General features: G+C 41.7%; 1 protein-coding gene across 1 annotated transcript in view; it reads right to left on the bottom strand.

Annotated features, from left to right (window-relative positions):
• The window catches only part of CDH20 (cadherin 20), a 118,321-nt gene that overhangs the window by 17,880 nt on the left and 83,289 nt on the right, over positions 1–17,152 (bottom strand). Inside the window, exons 3-7 of the mRNA XM_088170498.1 lie at positions 12,402–12,696; positions 10,610–10,729; positions 7,314–7,481; positions 5,304–5,491; positions 741–994 (exon numbers count right to left, since the gene is read on the bottom strand). Of these exons, the coding sequence (XP_088026624.1) occupies positions 741–994; positions 5,304–5,491; positions 7,314–7,481; positions 10,610–10,729; positions 12,402–12,696 (1,025 nt within the window). The remainder of the gene's footprint in view (positions 1–740; positions 995–5,303; positions 5,492–7,313; positions 7,482–10,609; positions 10,730–12,401; positions 12,697–17,152) is intronic.

A 17,152-nucleotide genomic window follows, 5' to 3' on the forward strand; every position in this document is an offset into this window, starting at 1 on the left:
GCCAACCTGCTGGGATAATCAATGTGCAGTCACTAGTTGCTTCTGCAGGTAGTGAAAATTTCTGTGTGGGCTGGCCTTGGAGAAGAACAGCCTCCTCTGATAAATGGGGCTGGCAGTGGCTGGCAGCCACTATGGAAAAGAGTGCTATTATCACACAAATCTGCTCCTTTGGCTCCTTGCCGAGTTGCAGGTATGAAGCTCCCATGACTGTAAATACACCTTTACCTTTCTTACCACCTTATGGGAATATCTAGCTCTGCATCTTTGACCAGACACTAGAAAATTTAGCAGTTCTTGAATATTCGCTTGCATTCAATCTACTCCAAAAGTAGCTGTGTGTTTGAGCTTGTTGGCAAGGGCAAACTTTGAAAGAGAAGAGGGAGAAAGGATGAGCAAGTTGATCACCTTGCCATCAGGATGGCAGCAGGTTCTCAGGGATGCTGTAAGGTTTTGTGCCAGCAAAAGCAAGATTCTGGGGTTTGTTTTTAATGTACACTACCAGGACATGTCTGACCGGCTCATTGCAAGGCTTGATGCTGATGTCCTCCACACCACAGAACGGGGGGAGCTCCTGCATTGCTTTAACAGAGCCCTCAGTGTGTGAGGTCTGGTTTGCTAAACCTACTGACCACTACTACTGGCTGGAAAGAGAGAGTCAGAGTCCCTCTCACTCATCACTGCCCCACCAACCAGATGGACTAAGGAGTGCTAGTAGGGCAACACACAAAGAGAGGACAGACCTGATGGAATTGTTGGTCACATCTGGGTCCTTGGCAGAAATGATCTGTATGGTGGTCCCAATCTCCACATCCTCGGGCACTTCCACAAAGTAGATGCTGGGCTCGAACACAGGAGGCTCATCCACATCCTCCACACTGATATGGACAGTGGTGGTGTCACGGAAGGGACCCAGGTTCAGGAACCGCATTTCCAGGTGAGGGTTGGCACCCTCTACTTTCAACGTGTAACTTTTCTTGCTCTCAAAACTTAAAGGCTGAGGGGAAAAAAATATATATCTACCATCAGGCACACTGAGCCATATCATTATTACTTTTAATTTCAAGTGCAACAAAGATAATTATTTGCAGATGCAGAAAAAGTATTGAAAGACAGTAGTATTAGAAATGGCACTGTATACTTTTTATATCTTTTATTTGATATTTGAGCTGAAAAAGCCAGGAGAAATACTTGCAGATCACTTCAAAATACACATTATTTCATTCTTCTTGCTAAAATGAAAATATAAGCAGCCACCATACTATTGCATTGTGATTCACACAACCTGTTTTATGCCACTTTGTGGAAAATACGTGAAGAAACAGACAATAATGGGAGTACATGAAAATAAGGTAAGATAGTTGGTTCCTCAAAAATGGGCTCAGTGGCAGGAACAAGGATGCTCACACAGGAGGTAGGGAACCCAGTTAGCATCTTTTTTTCCCTGAGGATACTGGAGTCTTGTCTCCAAGACCCCTATCTGCCAAGCTGATAAAGGGCTCCAGTGGGAACAGGGAACATGGTCAGCCTCTCTTGCAAGTTCTTCTTCCAGTTCTTATCTGTAATCCATCCTTCCTAGAAGTGAGTTTTTTTTCACCTCTTCCTTTCAGTAAGTATCCTAAACATGGGTTCACCCTCCAGGTATAATGAATGCTAGAACTTGAATCTGCTCCCTGCCTAGAGAACAGTAATTTCAAAGAAGTTCAATTATAAAGTATCCCTGATATCTTCCTGTGGGAACTCTTTCACTTAATATGAAATGTGAAATATTAAATACTCAAGTATTATTTGAAGCAGGGAGTGAGAATGGTCTCCTTTTCCCTCTTCGCTTTTCCCTTGTCCCTTTATTTTCCTTCCTGAGACAATGGATAAAGGGACCCAGCTTCATCTGTTAGTAGTTACATGAATTTTATTTCCTATTTAGATAAAACTACTTATTTGATATACATGGATATAGAAGTAACTAATGCTGACACTGAACCTTCTCAATAAATAAATTTTTCATCTCCCTTCCATCTTCTTGTCACAGATCCCTGAAGAAAATAAGGTGTCTCCAAAACTTTCTTAGAACTGAATGAAAAATTCCATATTTAATGTGCTTCTTACCAGACTTGGTAAGAGATAACTGTAAGGATTTGACAAACCAGAATAACAGTATGGAAGGATCAGTCCAAAATATAAAAAAAGTGTTACCAGATGAAGTACAGCTTACAAAGGATACAGTCACACTTCTCAAGTTGCAGTGAGAAGTTGCAGGCAATTGTGCTGTGGTTAAATGGTCACAGCCACTTGAATAATCAAGTCACTTGAATAATCTGGGGAGGTCTGATGCTGAAAACCAGCACAGCTGAATTCCCTTAGCTTGCATGGATTCTGAGCAAGACAAAGTTTGTGCCGGGAAAGAAATGGTTAATCTTCAGGTCACCCAGTCACTCTTTGCCATATTAATAGTTTTCAAAAAGAGAGGCTTTATTTGGACATAAGGATTTGAGCCTCATGTGTGGAATTACTGCACACAGCAGCAGTTCATTCAGACTGCAATAAGATGTCTGCTGTTTCCATCCAACCCCTTTGCTTCTTCTATTCAGCTCTTTCTATTTGAAGAGCAACCACCAGACTGACACATGGAGATGGGCAGGAAAAGAAAGAGAAGGAGGATGCCAAAATAATTGGAAGTCAAAGGTGCAAAGGTCATTACTGTGGCAATAAAGTTCTCCTTTGCCAGTAATAACCCATTTCTTTACTGCCATGCTCAATGGGGCAGCTGGCCAGTGACTGAGGCAGTACAAAATGTGCAGTCTGTGGCTGCAGCTACAAACAGGTGATCTGAAACTTGCTCCTGCTGCCTTTAGTTCTACCTGGTACATCAGCGACTACTGCAGGCACAGTACTTGTCAGCAAGGGTTTGGCGAGTTCTACAGATGTAATATCCCTGGCTGCAGAGTCATTATTGTCTATCAGTGGCATATTTATGTCCTGTAAAAATAGCAGTAAGATATTCACAGGACCAAGCAATGCTTATTTTCCATCTCAAGGAATATGCAATGCAAAAGTGTCTAAGCATATACTAAGAAAAAGGCCATTATATTTAATTTTTTCCCACGTGAAGAAAACTGCATAGGAAACACTACAAAGCTAAGTTATAAAAAAAGCAGTTAAATCATGGACACAACAGCTATAAAACCCAATCACATTATTAAATCACATAGTCAGCTAGATCAAGTTAGAAAAACGAGAAAAATCAGACAAGTGTGCTAGATCATCACATTTTTGATGCTCCTGTTTGCCTTCATTGACAAAGATGACTTTCCCTCCCATTTCTCTCCTCTGCTAATGCTTCAACACCACTGTCCCCCTCAGATTTGTCTCCCATGGGTGCCTTCAGATCTCTTCCCAATGCTGGTCCCATGGGGAGGGAGGCAAGCTGCCTTCTCCTGTGAACTTAGCATGCTGCAAAACACAGCCAAGAGGAGAGGCAGCCTATGGAAAGCATTCCTTGTCCTTGTCCTTGTCCTTGTCCTTGTCCTTGTCCTTGTCCTTGTCCTTGTCCTTGTCCTTGTCCTTGTCCTTGTCCTTGTCCTGCCAGTGCTGACACAGGCACTGAGAGGCGGCACCGTGCATGGGGGAATTTAGCAAGACCCATTGTGAGAAAGTGATTGATCAGGCAATGTCAGGGGAGGAAGGCAGGACAGTAAAAGGCTCTCTTTTGTGCCGTGCTGGCTGGGTAACCCATCACCCTGCCTTCTATGGGCACTGCAAAAGAGAAGGCAGGGAGAAGAGGATGGTAGAGTGAGCATCAGTCTCCCAGACAGGGAGCTTGGAAGGAACTGTAAACCTTCAGGAGGTGCTCAACATTTTGTGGGATTAGTAGGCTGTGATAAGTAGCCACAACACCACAAGCAAGTCTTGTCTTGTAACTGTAAATTTTGGCTTCCTGATGTCCATTAGAACTGCTAATTATTTTGCTTGGAAAATTTGTCAAGAAAAATTAAAGGAAAAGTTTTGCTCACTTTTAAATAAGATTTCATTTTTGGTTTAGAAATTCTCTCTCCCCTCTCTCCCCATTTTGATAACCTTTTGCATTGACACCAGTCGAATTTTTCTTTTTTTTTGTTTGTTTCTTGAGTGGTTTCAAGGACAACTTTCCCAGTGCTTGGCTGTTGATAATCACAGTATTACATAAAGCTAGAGACGTACATAAAATATTGCAAATGTTTATGTGCAGTAGGTGGATTGAGCAATATGTACCTGATGACAGTACATATCTGGTATGATTGATACCATACATTATAACTCTTCTGGACATACATGAACATGTAGCAAAACTGTATTCATAATAACAAAGGTCAAGCTTATTGACACATTAAAGAAACTATTTTCTTTCATTGATAAATGAGTGGAAAAATACATTAGAGTTTGCATTCAACATCTATTTCATTCCAGAAGATATGCTTAACTTTAGGGACTAATATGCACAAAAAAAGAGCTGGGGAAAGGTGACCATAAATACATGCTTAAATGCTTTGCTGTAGGGCATAGAGGCTTGTAAGGTCAAAGCTCTCCCCTGTATTGTTCCATTTTAGTGCACAATTTAATCCCAGGCTATTTAAATGGAAACTATACTTCCTTATTAGTACACTAGATATGCTTAGGCAGAAATATGGTTACAATTTCATACCCTAGAAACAGAGCTGAACTTCTAACATTTATGTAAGATTGTAGAATAAATATCCCATAGCAGGGAGCCTAAGCAAAATACTCGATGCCTTCCTGCATAGCCTGTGGTACAAAGTACTAGCAGTTTCACAGCTGCCATTTTAGAGACAGCTTCCTCCAGCCTAATTAGCATTTATGGATCTTCAAGCAGCAATTAAAAAAAAATACCACTGCCTGGGTTTTATTGGTTTATAAATAATTCCTAGGCATGCTTTATTATTGTTTGTGGAACACCAGAGTGAAAAATATGTACAGTTCAAATGCAAATATTGATCTAATTTCTTGCATTGTAGGATAATTAAGCTACAGAGAATATTTAAATAGATAAATAGGGAATCAGAGCATTCCTTTGGTGGGAAAAGACATATTTATGCTAATGGTGTTCCCACTTTATAAAAGTTGTTCCTAGGAATGCAGTCTGCTGTCATATTTTAGCAATAAATGTTAAAGAAATTGTGTTTTACAGCTGGAAAGGGGCTACTGTCACATAATGGGAACCAAGTTACTGCAGGCGTAAGGGAATATTCCACACATAAAATGTAACCAGGACAGTTAGCCATATAAATTACTATAAAAAGGAAACTTTTTACCTTTCTCACAGTGATGATGCCAACTTGGTAATTAGGATCAGTGTTAATATCAAAGACATCCAGTCCATCTCCATCCACAAGGCTGTATTTCATCTCTGCATTAATGCCTTCGTCCAGGTCTTTAGCAACGACACGGCCCACGGTGGAGCTGACGGGAGCAGACTCCAGCACACTCATCTGATAATGCTCTGGCACAAGCAGCACAGAGGGAGAGAGGAGAAAAAACAGGCTGTGAAGAGCAACCAAAAAAAAAACCTGCAAAGTAATGCAAAGAGTGGATCAGGGAGGGCACTCTCTGCATGGCCTGTAGACAATCTGTAGTACCTGTCTCAAAGCTGGGACACCTCTGTGATTTCCTTTAAAAAGCCACAGCCCAGCTTAATTTCCCGGGGAAGTTTTATTTAGGTGTTTGTTATAGCAACAGTTTGTTGAATGTTTTTTTTTTTAAAAACTGCAATAGACCTGAAGACAGGAACTTCGACTAGAAAAATAGGACAATTAACATCAGTGCTGTTGCAGCCATGATACAAAGCAAGATATGGAACAGATTGAATAGGACAGAACATCTTTTTATTGGATCAGTTTGTACAGCAGGAAGTTTTGAGCACCACAAATCCTTTTTCAAGTCCCTACAAACTTTTTTCAGCCTTGAAGAAAGCTAAGGAGCTTGACTGTTTCTTTCAAATTTACCAGTTACTCTATTAAAATGTATTGCTTCTCCCTACAAACACTGTCTTGAGCACATTTGTTGCACTGCTAATTTGCTTAGCAGCAAAATTGGGGAAAGAACAACCTGCTATTTTAAAAGTGTATTTTGAAAATATAAATGTGGTAGCTAAAATATGTCTCTGGCATCATGCTTTATTTTCAAACCTTCCTTGATGCACCCCCTCTGCTGACTGCACCAACTTTACATGGCAGAATAACACCAAGGATGAGGTTTGATGAATTGCAATTTTTCTTAATCAAGAGTTTGATATCAGTTACAGTTCATGCCAGTTTCAAAACACAGTCGGCAATGGTGTGCTCAAGAAGTTGCTCTAAAAGAATAAAAGTGGAAGTTGAGGTTTCTTGCTGATCTTAGTGGAACACTTTGATTTAGCAGTGCAACATGCAGAAACAGATGGAGAAGAACACCAACAAAAAGAACTGCGGGAATTTGCATTACTCAGCTAAATGAGAAAAACATCAGAAGCAAAATGGCCTGAGATTGATTTACACCACGAAAAGAATCAGTTTTCTTTAAAAATCCCAAATTACATCCCTTGAAAGATTTAAAATCAAAACTGAAAAGCTTCTTTCGAATTTTTAACGGCAGTATAGAATTATGTAAATAAATGTGATATAAAAATCTTATAAACAAAGAAAAAAATATTGCAAATCTTCTTTTGAAGTTCACTTTTGCAAATACAGAGTAGTGTTTCTGATAAAAGTGGAGCTGCCTATTTTTGCATCCATTAAGTATAACTGTTAGGGTTTAACTGTGTATTGCCAAGGTTTAGATGAACCTTTCCTGGAGAACAGCCTGTATGACAGCCCACTCCACACTGGCAGCACAGCTCCCAGACGTTCCCCTGCTGTGGCCTGGCTGGAGGGTTGAATGAATTATCTTTCAACTTCCAGCACCACCACATGTCCCTGATTTGAGAGACATCCTCTGGAGATAGGATGAAAAGACAATCAGAGCAGCAATTAGTAGCCAAAGGCAATGGCCATGAGCAGTCTAAACACAACAGTTCTCTTTCCTGCCTTTTTCTGTAAATTAATTTCCCATCCTTTAAAAAAAGTGTTGTTTTTGATAATTTGGAGGTCAGAAACTTTTTCTGAAAGGCAAGGTGTTGAATAATTCCTTTTGACATTATTCTGAAGGAGAGTTCCGTATCAAATCTGAAATTCTGCTCATCTCTAGTTGTCACTCTCCTGAGTTTGAAAATGGCTGTCATGAGAGCAAACAGAAGACATAAAACTAAGCTACCCCTTCTTGCCTGTTGTGGCACCACGGGTACTCACTCTGTGGAAATCTGGGTGGATTGTCATTGACATCAGAGAGAGTGATGTTGACTGTGGTTGTTCCAGCTAATCCTCCCAGCTGTCCACCCATGTCCTTGGCCTGGATAATCACTTCGTAATATTCTTTTGCTTCTCGGTCCATGTTCATTAGAGCTGTTCTAATTAAGCCTGAGATCGAGAGTGGAAAGGCATTTGGGGAATAAAGAAAATGGCAGTTAGAGAATACACAAAGAGGGCGGAGTGCTCTTGCTACTGCACCCTATTCCCAGGGTCAAGAATGAGACCAGGCTCTGCACTGGGTCCCACCTTTCCTGGCAGAGTAAAACTCACCCAAGTGGAATCTAGGTTAACAGAAGGTGTGAATTTTAAAGAAGCCTGTTAAAATGCATCAGCTCTGGGACAGGCTGCCTGTTCAAAATTAAAAGGTTGCCTTCCAAGGAAAAGCTTTTTGGGAAACAGGGTGCTACGTTGAATTAAGGCCCTGCTCAGGATTACTATCTTTGCACAAAAGCTGGAAGTGATGTGCTTTGCTAAAAGATCCATTAAGACAAGTTTTCCAGAGCGTTCCTGAGCACGCAGTCCTGGAGACCATCTGACATGAGCCCGAGGACTTTCCTCATGTCCTTCGGGACCCGAGCTGGGGCTGCGAGTGCAGAATGTGGGGAGACGCTCCGGAGGAGCCACTCTGCTCCCCCAGACCGCAGGGCCTCCCTTCCCTTCGGGATAACACTACTGCGAGAGGACATGAGGTGGCAGCAACACTTCTCTAATGGAGGCTGCGAGCGCCTGCCCGGGCAGCGCCGCCGGTGCCGCGGGATGCCAGGCGCTCCCGCTGACCCCGCGCTGCTCCCGGCTGTCCGTCCTCTGTCCTCCAGCCTCCCAGCCCCACACAGCCTCATTCAGCCCTCTAGCACCTCCAGGGTACTCCATCGAGCAGCCGGCAGCGCAGCCTGGGGATGCGCTGCCATGGGATAATCCCTTGCCAGCGACGCGTTTGGAATGCCCTTCAGGGTGGGGGCAAATGTGTCAGCCCCAGGCACCATCCCAGTCACAGGGTTAAACACACAGCACTTGCACATAAGGACACTATTAACCTGATTGATCTGCATTTAGTCTTTATTTTTAGCAGAAAGACAATGTATGGGTTTAATAAAAAAGCAATAAAAAGATATTGTGTTGGTAATTATCACTGTGTGTGAAGGGAAGAAATAGTGACCGGTATGGAGCAACTTGCAGTGCACTACTTTAATCTTCCTGCATGGAGTCCTTCAGAGTCCCATTCTGCAAAGCTGAATGCCTCCTGTGAAGTGCTGTAGTTCCTCAGCTCCCATGGATATATAAATAAGATATGAAAATACTTAGCATTTTGGGGAATATTTTCTCCATATATGAATGCTGTGTAGGGAATTTCCACTTCTGGCTTGACCTAAAAAAGACATCAGTGCCTAAACCCTAGGCTCTCTCATGCCTATCTTTGGGGCCTCTGGTCCCTAGAGGAGAGCTAGTCCAGGACACCAAGAATCAGAGCCAGATCAGATACCTAGAGGTGCAGAAATGGAGAGCTGCTGCACACAGTCAGCAAAGAAAGGCTAAGGATGGTGGTGAACATAAAACCCGTCCTTAGAGCTATGGGGAAGGCTATGGGAAAAGTTAAGATCCTCAGATCTTCCAAAGAAATGTACTGGCACCATTTCTTTCACGAAACTGAGTGAGGTTTGTACTCTTAAGAAAACAGCAAAGAGCAGAGGTGATGTCCTTTCTTTTCTATAACAGCCAGATGGTTTCTTGGGAAGTGGGAGAGTTCTTTTATCTTCTAGGCGAATATGATTGTGGTCAGGCTATAAAAGTATTCTGGAAAAATGGAGGAGGAGGCTCTCAACTTTCCTTTGAAGTTGTGCTTTCACATAGACACTTGTTCAGCACCTGCGAGGACAGTGACAGAATAAGAATAGGAGCACACCTCTGGAACCAAGGGGCTGTGTTGGGAGGTAAATGGTAAGGACTACAACTGCTGCTAGAGGAGAACTGTACTGAAATGAGTTGTCCACTATTGGATGTTTTAATGACTTATCTATCAATACAAAGGAGCTGCTGGTCACTTATGCTCTAGCTCTGTTTCAGAAGAATGTCAGAGCGGCGATAGCATTTTGTGAGCTACCAAATCCCACACGTGAATTTGCACGGGGGAAGCTGATTACAGTCCAGTGCTTCTGATAGGGAAATGGCTTCTGGCTCACAACAGTGCTTTACCCTAAATGGCAGTCCAGTTTCTGGCTGAGGCAGCTAAGGACTGAGGCATCTCTGAGCCTGTCCAGAGATGCAGGTCTAAGTGACTGGAAAATTAATCAGAGGAGAAAAAGACTTTCTTGGAGTTAAATACTGATAAAGTACATGATTTTGGACTTAAGGGCCTATCTTCTGTATAAGCTGCATTCTAGTAGTTAAATCTGTACTGGATCTAACCCTGAATACTGATCCTTTGCTTTCTTAGAAAAAAATTGGTACTCAGCAAATCTATGATTATGCCCATATTTGTCGGTGGTTGATACCTGACTACAACAGGAGCATTAGTAGTTTATTTATATTGTAAATATAAATAAAGCTGAGAAAAATACATGCCATGTGCAAGTTTGTCTTTGGCTAGAGCACCTACCCTGTAAACTGCTAACTTCAGTGTTTTTCCTGTGTTGTCCCTTAGGGCTCTGCAGTGACTATTGTCTCATGAGTTTCTGACCTTAGCACTAGGGATGCCCTTTAGAAACTGTCAAAATCTGTCAGATTCCACTTTTGAATATAAACCTTGAATGTATAGAGAAAAGTGAGAGAGAAAGCAAGCAAAACAGAGAGGGTGTCCTATAGATAAATGTAAGGTTATTAACAAGAGCACCCTTAGGTAAAACTACTCCAGATAACCGCATCCTTTAGCTTGCACTTTCCAGTCCTGACTGGTTCATAGATTTTTTCCCCCCCTCTAAGCCTTGTTATCAACTAGTTCTGTTGAAGACATTTTTCAGTGATAGGAGCCAGCAAGAGTATTTACAGCACCAAACCCATCCAGATCCTGAGTTGCAGAATATGGTCATTCAGAGGAATATATCACTGGAAAAAGCATGTTCTTCTTCTAAAGCTCACTGCCACAGCATTACTTTACCCTTTGCACAGTGCTTCTCTGTCTTGGCTCCAAGCCACAAAAACACATTTCTCTGACCACAGCTATGATGCACTGCCCTTTCTTTCTGCTTGCAACTTTTTCTTTTGGTTTTCACACTGACTCATTCCCTGATGAAATAACATACCTGTCCGAGAGTCCACAGAGAAATATGGTTGTCCTTGGAGAATACTGTATACGACTCTCGCACTGTTCCCATAGGTCGGGTCATCAGCATCTGTTGCTGTCACCTGGATAACAGAGGTGCCTGACAAAAAAACCATCAAGGTAAGACCTTGTGGGATAAAGAGCTGGCAGGAAAAGTACACAGTTCAAAGTAAATTGAAATGGCTAACAAGAGCTTTCCCACACCGCAGTTTTTCACTTGGTGCTTGTAGTGCTTGTACTTAGTACTTATTGTTCATACTTGTACCTCATTAGCACTAAAGGAATTAATAGGTATTAATTTATCATGCTTCTATAGGAAGATATAAAAGAGCAAGTACTCTATGGACCAGTTACAGAATTGCTGAACTAACAGTACTTTGTTATGGTTGGCAGAGAGATGGTAATTATATACTGCTTGCTTCTTTTCCCCTTGTCTTGATTTTAATATTATTAGGAGGCAGCATAAAGAAGTTTCATAGCCCTGCTGACATAAATCGTGAACTGTTGTAGCAGGCCCATAGATGCATAGTTGACAGAGGGATGGAAATTGTACACAAACAGTGAGCATCAAGGGATGTATCTCTGAGATAATCTCTCTGTTGGACTGCAGTTTACATTGCGTGGCCTAGAGATTATACACTGCTGAAGTGCTTTTGCAACCCACACAGAGGCATATATATTTCTTTTTTCAATTGGTTTCCAAGGTCTGCTTCCTCTGAAGCTAGTAATGGCTTGCAGGTGATGTAATTTATCAAGAACAAAGAGAAGGTGAGGCACAACTGAAATATGTGTGGGTTTTGATTCCTAAAAATGTCAGACAATGCCTTTATGAATGTATCTAGCCTTCTACATAATGTTTTGTGTTACAAACAAATCTGATGTTACTAGATAAGCACTTGAAGATAAATCGGAATTCAAGCTAGCCATTACTATTAAGAAACATTATTCCTGACTGGAACTTCTGTATTTGATGCATCTCTCTAGCTTTATGTCAACATAATATTGAAGAATGAGAAGTTGAAGCATATATGTAACTTCAGGACATGAAATTTATATGGTATTATCTCTGATGTCACAGAGCCAAAAGGCAATAAGCAAGCAAAGACAACTCAAAAAGAAAGAAAAAAGTCCAGAAAAACAATATTTTATGTGATTCTTTGATTTCTTATATGGAAATTATTTCTCCTGACTTGTGTCAGGATAGGAAGTTTGTCTTCTGCGTTGCAATAACAGGAGTCTTCTACAATGATCCCATTCTGTGTAAGTTGATGGCAAATAGTACCAGAATCTCAGGATTCACTGGACTTTGTTTAGTGCAGGCTTACATGAATTAGAAGGAGGTAATGATTGTTTTCATGTCTCCATGTTTTCAAGGGCTCCTGGACAGTAGCTGAGGTACTGATTAGGATGGAAAGACTATGTTATTTTTGGGATGGTAATGGCTGTCTAATGGACATTATTATTCTACCATCTGATGTCAGATGAGAAGGGGCACTATGCTACTACAACTTGTCTAAACATGGCATGTTTGAATCACACCTTTTTTCAGCTCTCAGGCGTCCTGTGGCATGTTTGCTTTCAGAGGACCTGATGCTGATATAAAGCCTGCTGTCTCTTTTCTACAGCAAGCAGGCACCCCAGGATAAGCTTCCCTCTCCTGCACCTCCTGCACATGGAGCAGAAACTCAGATCAAGAAGTCAGGGAGTTTGTGTTTTCATAACCATCTCCAATTTGCTGATAAGAGAAAGAGACTCCACAAAATCTGTCTTACCCACAGGTGACATTTCTGGAACAGAGGCTACATAAGGTCCATCCAGGAACTTGGGTTCGTTGTCGTTGATGTCTTGGATTTTGATGATAAACTCTGACTCTGGTTCCATGGGCCGGCCCGTTCGCCTGTCCAGAGCCTGTGCTCTGAGGGTGTACTGTGACCTTTCTTCCCGGTCCAGCCGCTGAATGGCATGGATGTCCCCTGTCGTATCATCAATCGTGAACACAATGCCAGCTCCCTCTCCTGAGAGGATGTATTTGATCGAACCATCTCCCCTGTCCATGTCAGAGTGGAGCTGTGGAAAGGAACAGGATTCAATTAGACCACGAGCTGGGTAAGCAGCTGCTGAGAAACACTAAGCACGTGAACATCCTGAGCATTCTGGTCTCACTGTCGGGACTCACAAGCTGGTTTTAACGAACTCGCTTTGCTGAAAGAGGCAAATAGTAAAGTCTGTATCGCCAAGTTGCAATTAAAAGCCCTCTCCTGTCTTCCTGCTTCTGCACCCACAGCTGTGCCAAAAGAAAAGGCAGAAGCACCCAAACAGGAACAGGCTCTGTGCCTTTTTGGAATCTCACTTAACACAATAATTATATTTTGCCTTGTTGCAATGGCCACTGAGAAGATTTGGGATAAAGTGAGGTCAGCTAAGTGGCAGACTGGGATTCCTCACATGGCTTAAGAGGAGTCAAATACTAGAGGGGTAGCATAATGTTGGGGCAAATAAGGCAAATCTGTTTGGGATCAAGGAGAAAACAGAATGGGAGAGCTACCCAGTAAGTGTTATGATTCAGAAAATTTTAATCTTTCCCCATTAAATTTTAGTAATAAAATTAGTTTGGACTCTTATATCTTCAGGAAGGAATATTGTCAAACAGTAGGTAAGGTAACCAGCAAGAAACAGTTGCTTATGCCCATGGCAGGCTATAGAAATGAGAACCATCCAGATTTTCTAGGAAATTAGCAAACGGATTTATTGCATGACTGCTAATTAGTTCTGAGCAGCCACAGATATCTGTGAATGCAACAGAACAGAGCAAGAGTAAATGCAGTACTAATTATAATCTAAAACAGTGAAACAAATCATTCTGGAGACTACACTCTGTTAAACACCTGGTTCCCATGAAATATGGGAATGATTATCAAAAGCAATCAAATTGCATAACTTCACTCATACAATGAAAATCCACAACGGTATGCTCATACTTCCATGCTTTTGAGGAACAGAGCATAAAGACCAATGCCTTAGTGGCAGTAATCATACAGTACTGAAAGACAGGAGGGCAATAGACTGAGGTGCAATAGTCAAAACGGTTCAGATGTGATTACTGTTTTCCAGAGAGATTATGACTGTAGGAGATGAATAAAGCATAAATAATAATTTTTAAAAAGTAGTGAAAGTGGGCTGGATTCAATCAAGCACATTTAAAAATGCATATATAAGCAAATAATCTCAGAAATATGGTCAGAATTAGGTGTGTGTTTAATGGTGTGGTGAGCTTAAAGATATATGGGAGTAATCTTGGAGGATGGGGCCAAACACAGGTAAATATTTGTACTGGAGAGAAAAATCTTAGAATAATAAACTGAATATATGAACACAGGATTTGAAGAAACAATCTGAACAAAAATGGATAATTTGTGTCAAAAAGCAAAAGTAAAACTTTGTAAAATTGATCACAGACTATTCTCTCAAGAAAGAAAGAAGAAATCTCATCTCTGAGCCGTTGAAAAACATAAATAACCTATACAATAACTTATTACATAGGAAAAAGTTTAATAGGAATGTGGACAAAATGACTTATTTGACTTAAGCATTTCTAGTGCCAGTGAAGCAGCTCGTCAGCTGTTTTTCAACATGATCCTGTTGACTGGGGAGTGGGAAGACCTTTTCCCCAGCGAAGGGTCTGGTTGGGAGATGCTCATTCTCTGAAGGGTGTCTCCCTTACTTGCCTATGCAAAACTTGGACCCACTCCTGATTTTAGGGCAAGAGTGTTTTCTGCTGAGGTGGTATCCTGTGGTTTTCCATGGCATATCCCAGCCTGCAGACAAGTCTGTATGGAGGTGGCCCATGGACTCCAGGCAGCTGCTGGGAGAGCGAGCATTAAGAGCAGCAGCACTGCAATCTGGCTGCAAGAGCTTGTGCAGGTTGTGACAATGGCTGTGTCAGGCCACTGGTATTTCACTTCCTCCTCCTCTGCCTTCGTCCCTGCAGTGGCTACTGCACCTGAGAAACACTGATATTTTGGAGAAAAGCTGGCAGCTCTCAGGTAATGAATTAACTGAATGGTGGAAGAACAAGCCCAGAAAAAGTTGGCAGTGGTAAACAGTTAAATTTAGATGGCTGCCATGTGTATTAATTCACATGCAGGCATCAGGACTGCAAACTGGCATATCTTCAGGAAACACCATCTTGTGATTAATTTAAAAAAAGACAGTGGTTGTCATTACTTACCCTAAGCACCCATAACTCAGAGATTATCACTGCAGGAGCTAGTAAACAGGATACTTCCAGAAGGAGGACACTATTATAGCTTTTCAAATTGATTCAGAACCACTAAGGTACATCTTGGGCATTTGTTTTAGTGCATTAGTGCACCAGTGAAAGAATGCAGCTGCCGAGACAGATACAGATGTTAGACCTGACTGGGGAATTAGAGCTAGGCTTGATGGAAGAAAATGTGTTTTGGAACACCAACAAATCCTCATTAAATAAGGGAAAGAAAAGAAAAAGAGAAAGAGGAAGTCAAAGTCAAATTCAAGGTCAAAAGGCAAAAATGAAACAGAAAATAAAGAGAAAAATGAAAAAGGAGTGAAAAACAAGGAAAAAAGAAAATGGAAAAGGAAAAAGGGAAAAAGAACAGGAACAGGAAAAGAATGAAGAAGAAGGAGAAAAAGAAGAAGGAAAAAAGAAGAAGGAAAAAAGAAAGAAAAAAAGAGCATTTTTTTAATAGCAGTGGGTGTTCAGGAATTTTCAGAATACTTAGAAGCAAATAATGAATAAAACTCATGGGTTAAATGACACCTTCTGTCCAAAAGCCCTATTTGGAATAAATGCAGTTGTGAAGGGAGCAAACAAGGAATGAACATGGCATGCTATTAAGAATTTGGGAGTACAAGAGGATCTCTGTCTAACTGTGATTTGTTAGAAACACTGGGTCTCAAGCAAGACTAGGCAGTAAGAAATGTTAGCAGCACTTTTGCAGCTTCTTGTATAATCTGCTCTTTCTAGACAAAGCAAAAAAGAGTGTAAAAGACATACCACTGCCAGACTACAATAAATCTGAAAGAATTTGGTGTCTGAAGGGACTGAAGCTCTCACCAAACTTAATATCAGGATGCTGTAGTTTGGAGTGTAAAAGTCACTGTGTTGGAAAAGTGATCTAGTTTTAAGTTGGCTCTGTTTTATGGTTGGTGCAATAAATTCTGCTGCCATGTGGTTGATACAGAGTAGGAGGAATTAATTTGTACTTTCTCCTCCATATTAAGTAATGGGTTATTGGAAGAATAAAGCTGATAACTCCTGAGAAATTTTTAACTGTGTCAACTTGCGTGCCTTCTGTTGATGAGAATAGTACAAAAAAATAAGCATGTTACATCTGCATTGGAATGACACATTTCCTGGGAAAGGGCATGTGGAAGAGAGTAGTGCTGCAGTGAGCAGCTCAGGGGAGAACCCACACAGCTCTGCTAACCAGTCTGTGACTCCATCTTCGATGTGCTTCTTCCTTCTCTGCTTCCAAGGAGCTAGCACCTGCAGGGGATTTTTGTAAGGATGCATGAGTGAGTGTGGTTGAGTACATTGACAGTCTGTGGAGAGGTTGCATATTATTCATTTATTCAGCTGCTGTGATTCAAATGCTTCTTTGAAACAGGGTTAGGGAGTCTCCAATATGGCAAAATGGTGAAGTGTGTCCCCACTTCAATTACTGACAGAGTGTAGGCTGCTCGTTGAATGTGGAAAATACCTGCTATAGCAAATGAAGGGGCTTTAGTTTCCCTGGTTCATCCTATTAGCCAATAATAGTCACCTCTAGGAAAACTGAAGCCTTGTATTTATCTGTGACAGGACCAGGAACCCTCTGAAACTGAAGTACTTTAAATCACTATCATGAGCACTGGAGAAAAGCAAAAATTGTACTGACTTCATGGATTCTTTCATTTCCCTGTCCAGAACATACTTTGTACCTTGCCTTAACAGTTGTCTAGGAAACTTCACAGAATCATAACAGCCTTGGAAATCATATTAGGCAAGCCTGGACCTATGGTTCAAGTCAGGGTGCTTTTTTGGGTGCTCCAGTCATACAGAACCAGCCAGAACCAGCTGCACAACTGGCTCTTTGCTGTGCATTCTTTCTCCTTCTGACAGGGGCTTGGAGAAAGCAGATGGATGAAAGCAAGGCCTGGCTATGAGGATGTTTTGGGATGTTGTGGGTGGTATCAGATAGAAGAGGCCCTGCCCGGCCTGGTGTGGGAGCCAGGGCTGGTGTGAGCAGCCAGCAGCAGACTGAAAGCCCTGTTGCACCTCCACCCCGCTCTGTGCAAGCCTCTACAGAGCTATTTTTGAGTCAGCCTGGGGTGACTTGGGCTGAAAAATTTCTGGCCTGCCAGAACAATTAATTCACCCCACAGCCTATTCCCTGCTGACCCCTTTCCTAAGGATCCCTACGACTCAGGCAGCACAAATGCAGCTGAGGGAAGTGCTGCCTCTTGGGAGCGCCTGTGCCTGGGGCCGGGTGATGCGAGGGAA

Source organism: Sturnus vulgaris, chromosome 1, assembly GCF_052056855.1.
Source record: "Sturnus vulgaris isolate bStuVul1 chromosome 1, bStuVul1.hap1, whole genome shotgun sequence".
Lineage (NCBI taxonomy): Eukaryota > Metazoa > Chordata > Aves > Passeriformes > Sturnidae > Sturnus > Sturnus vulgaris.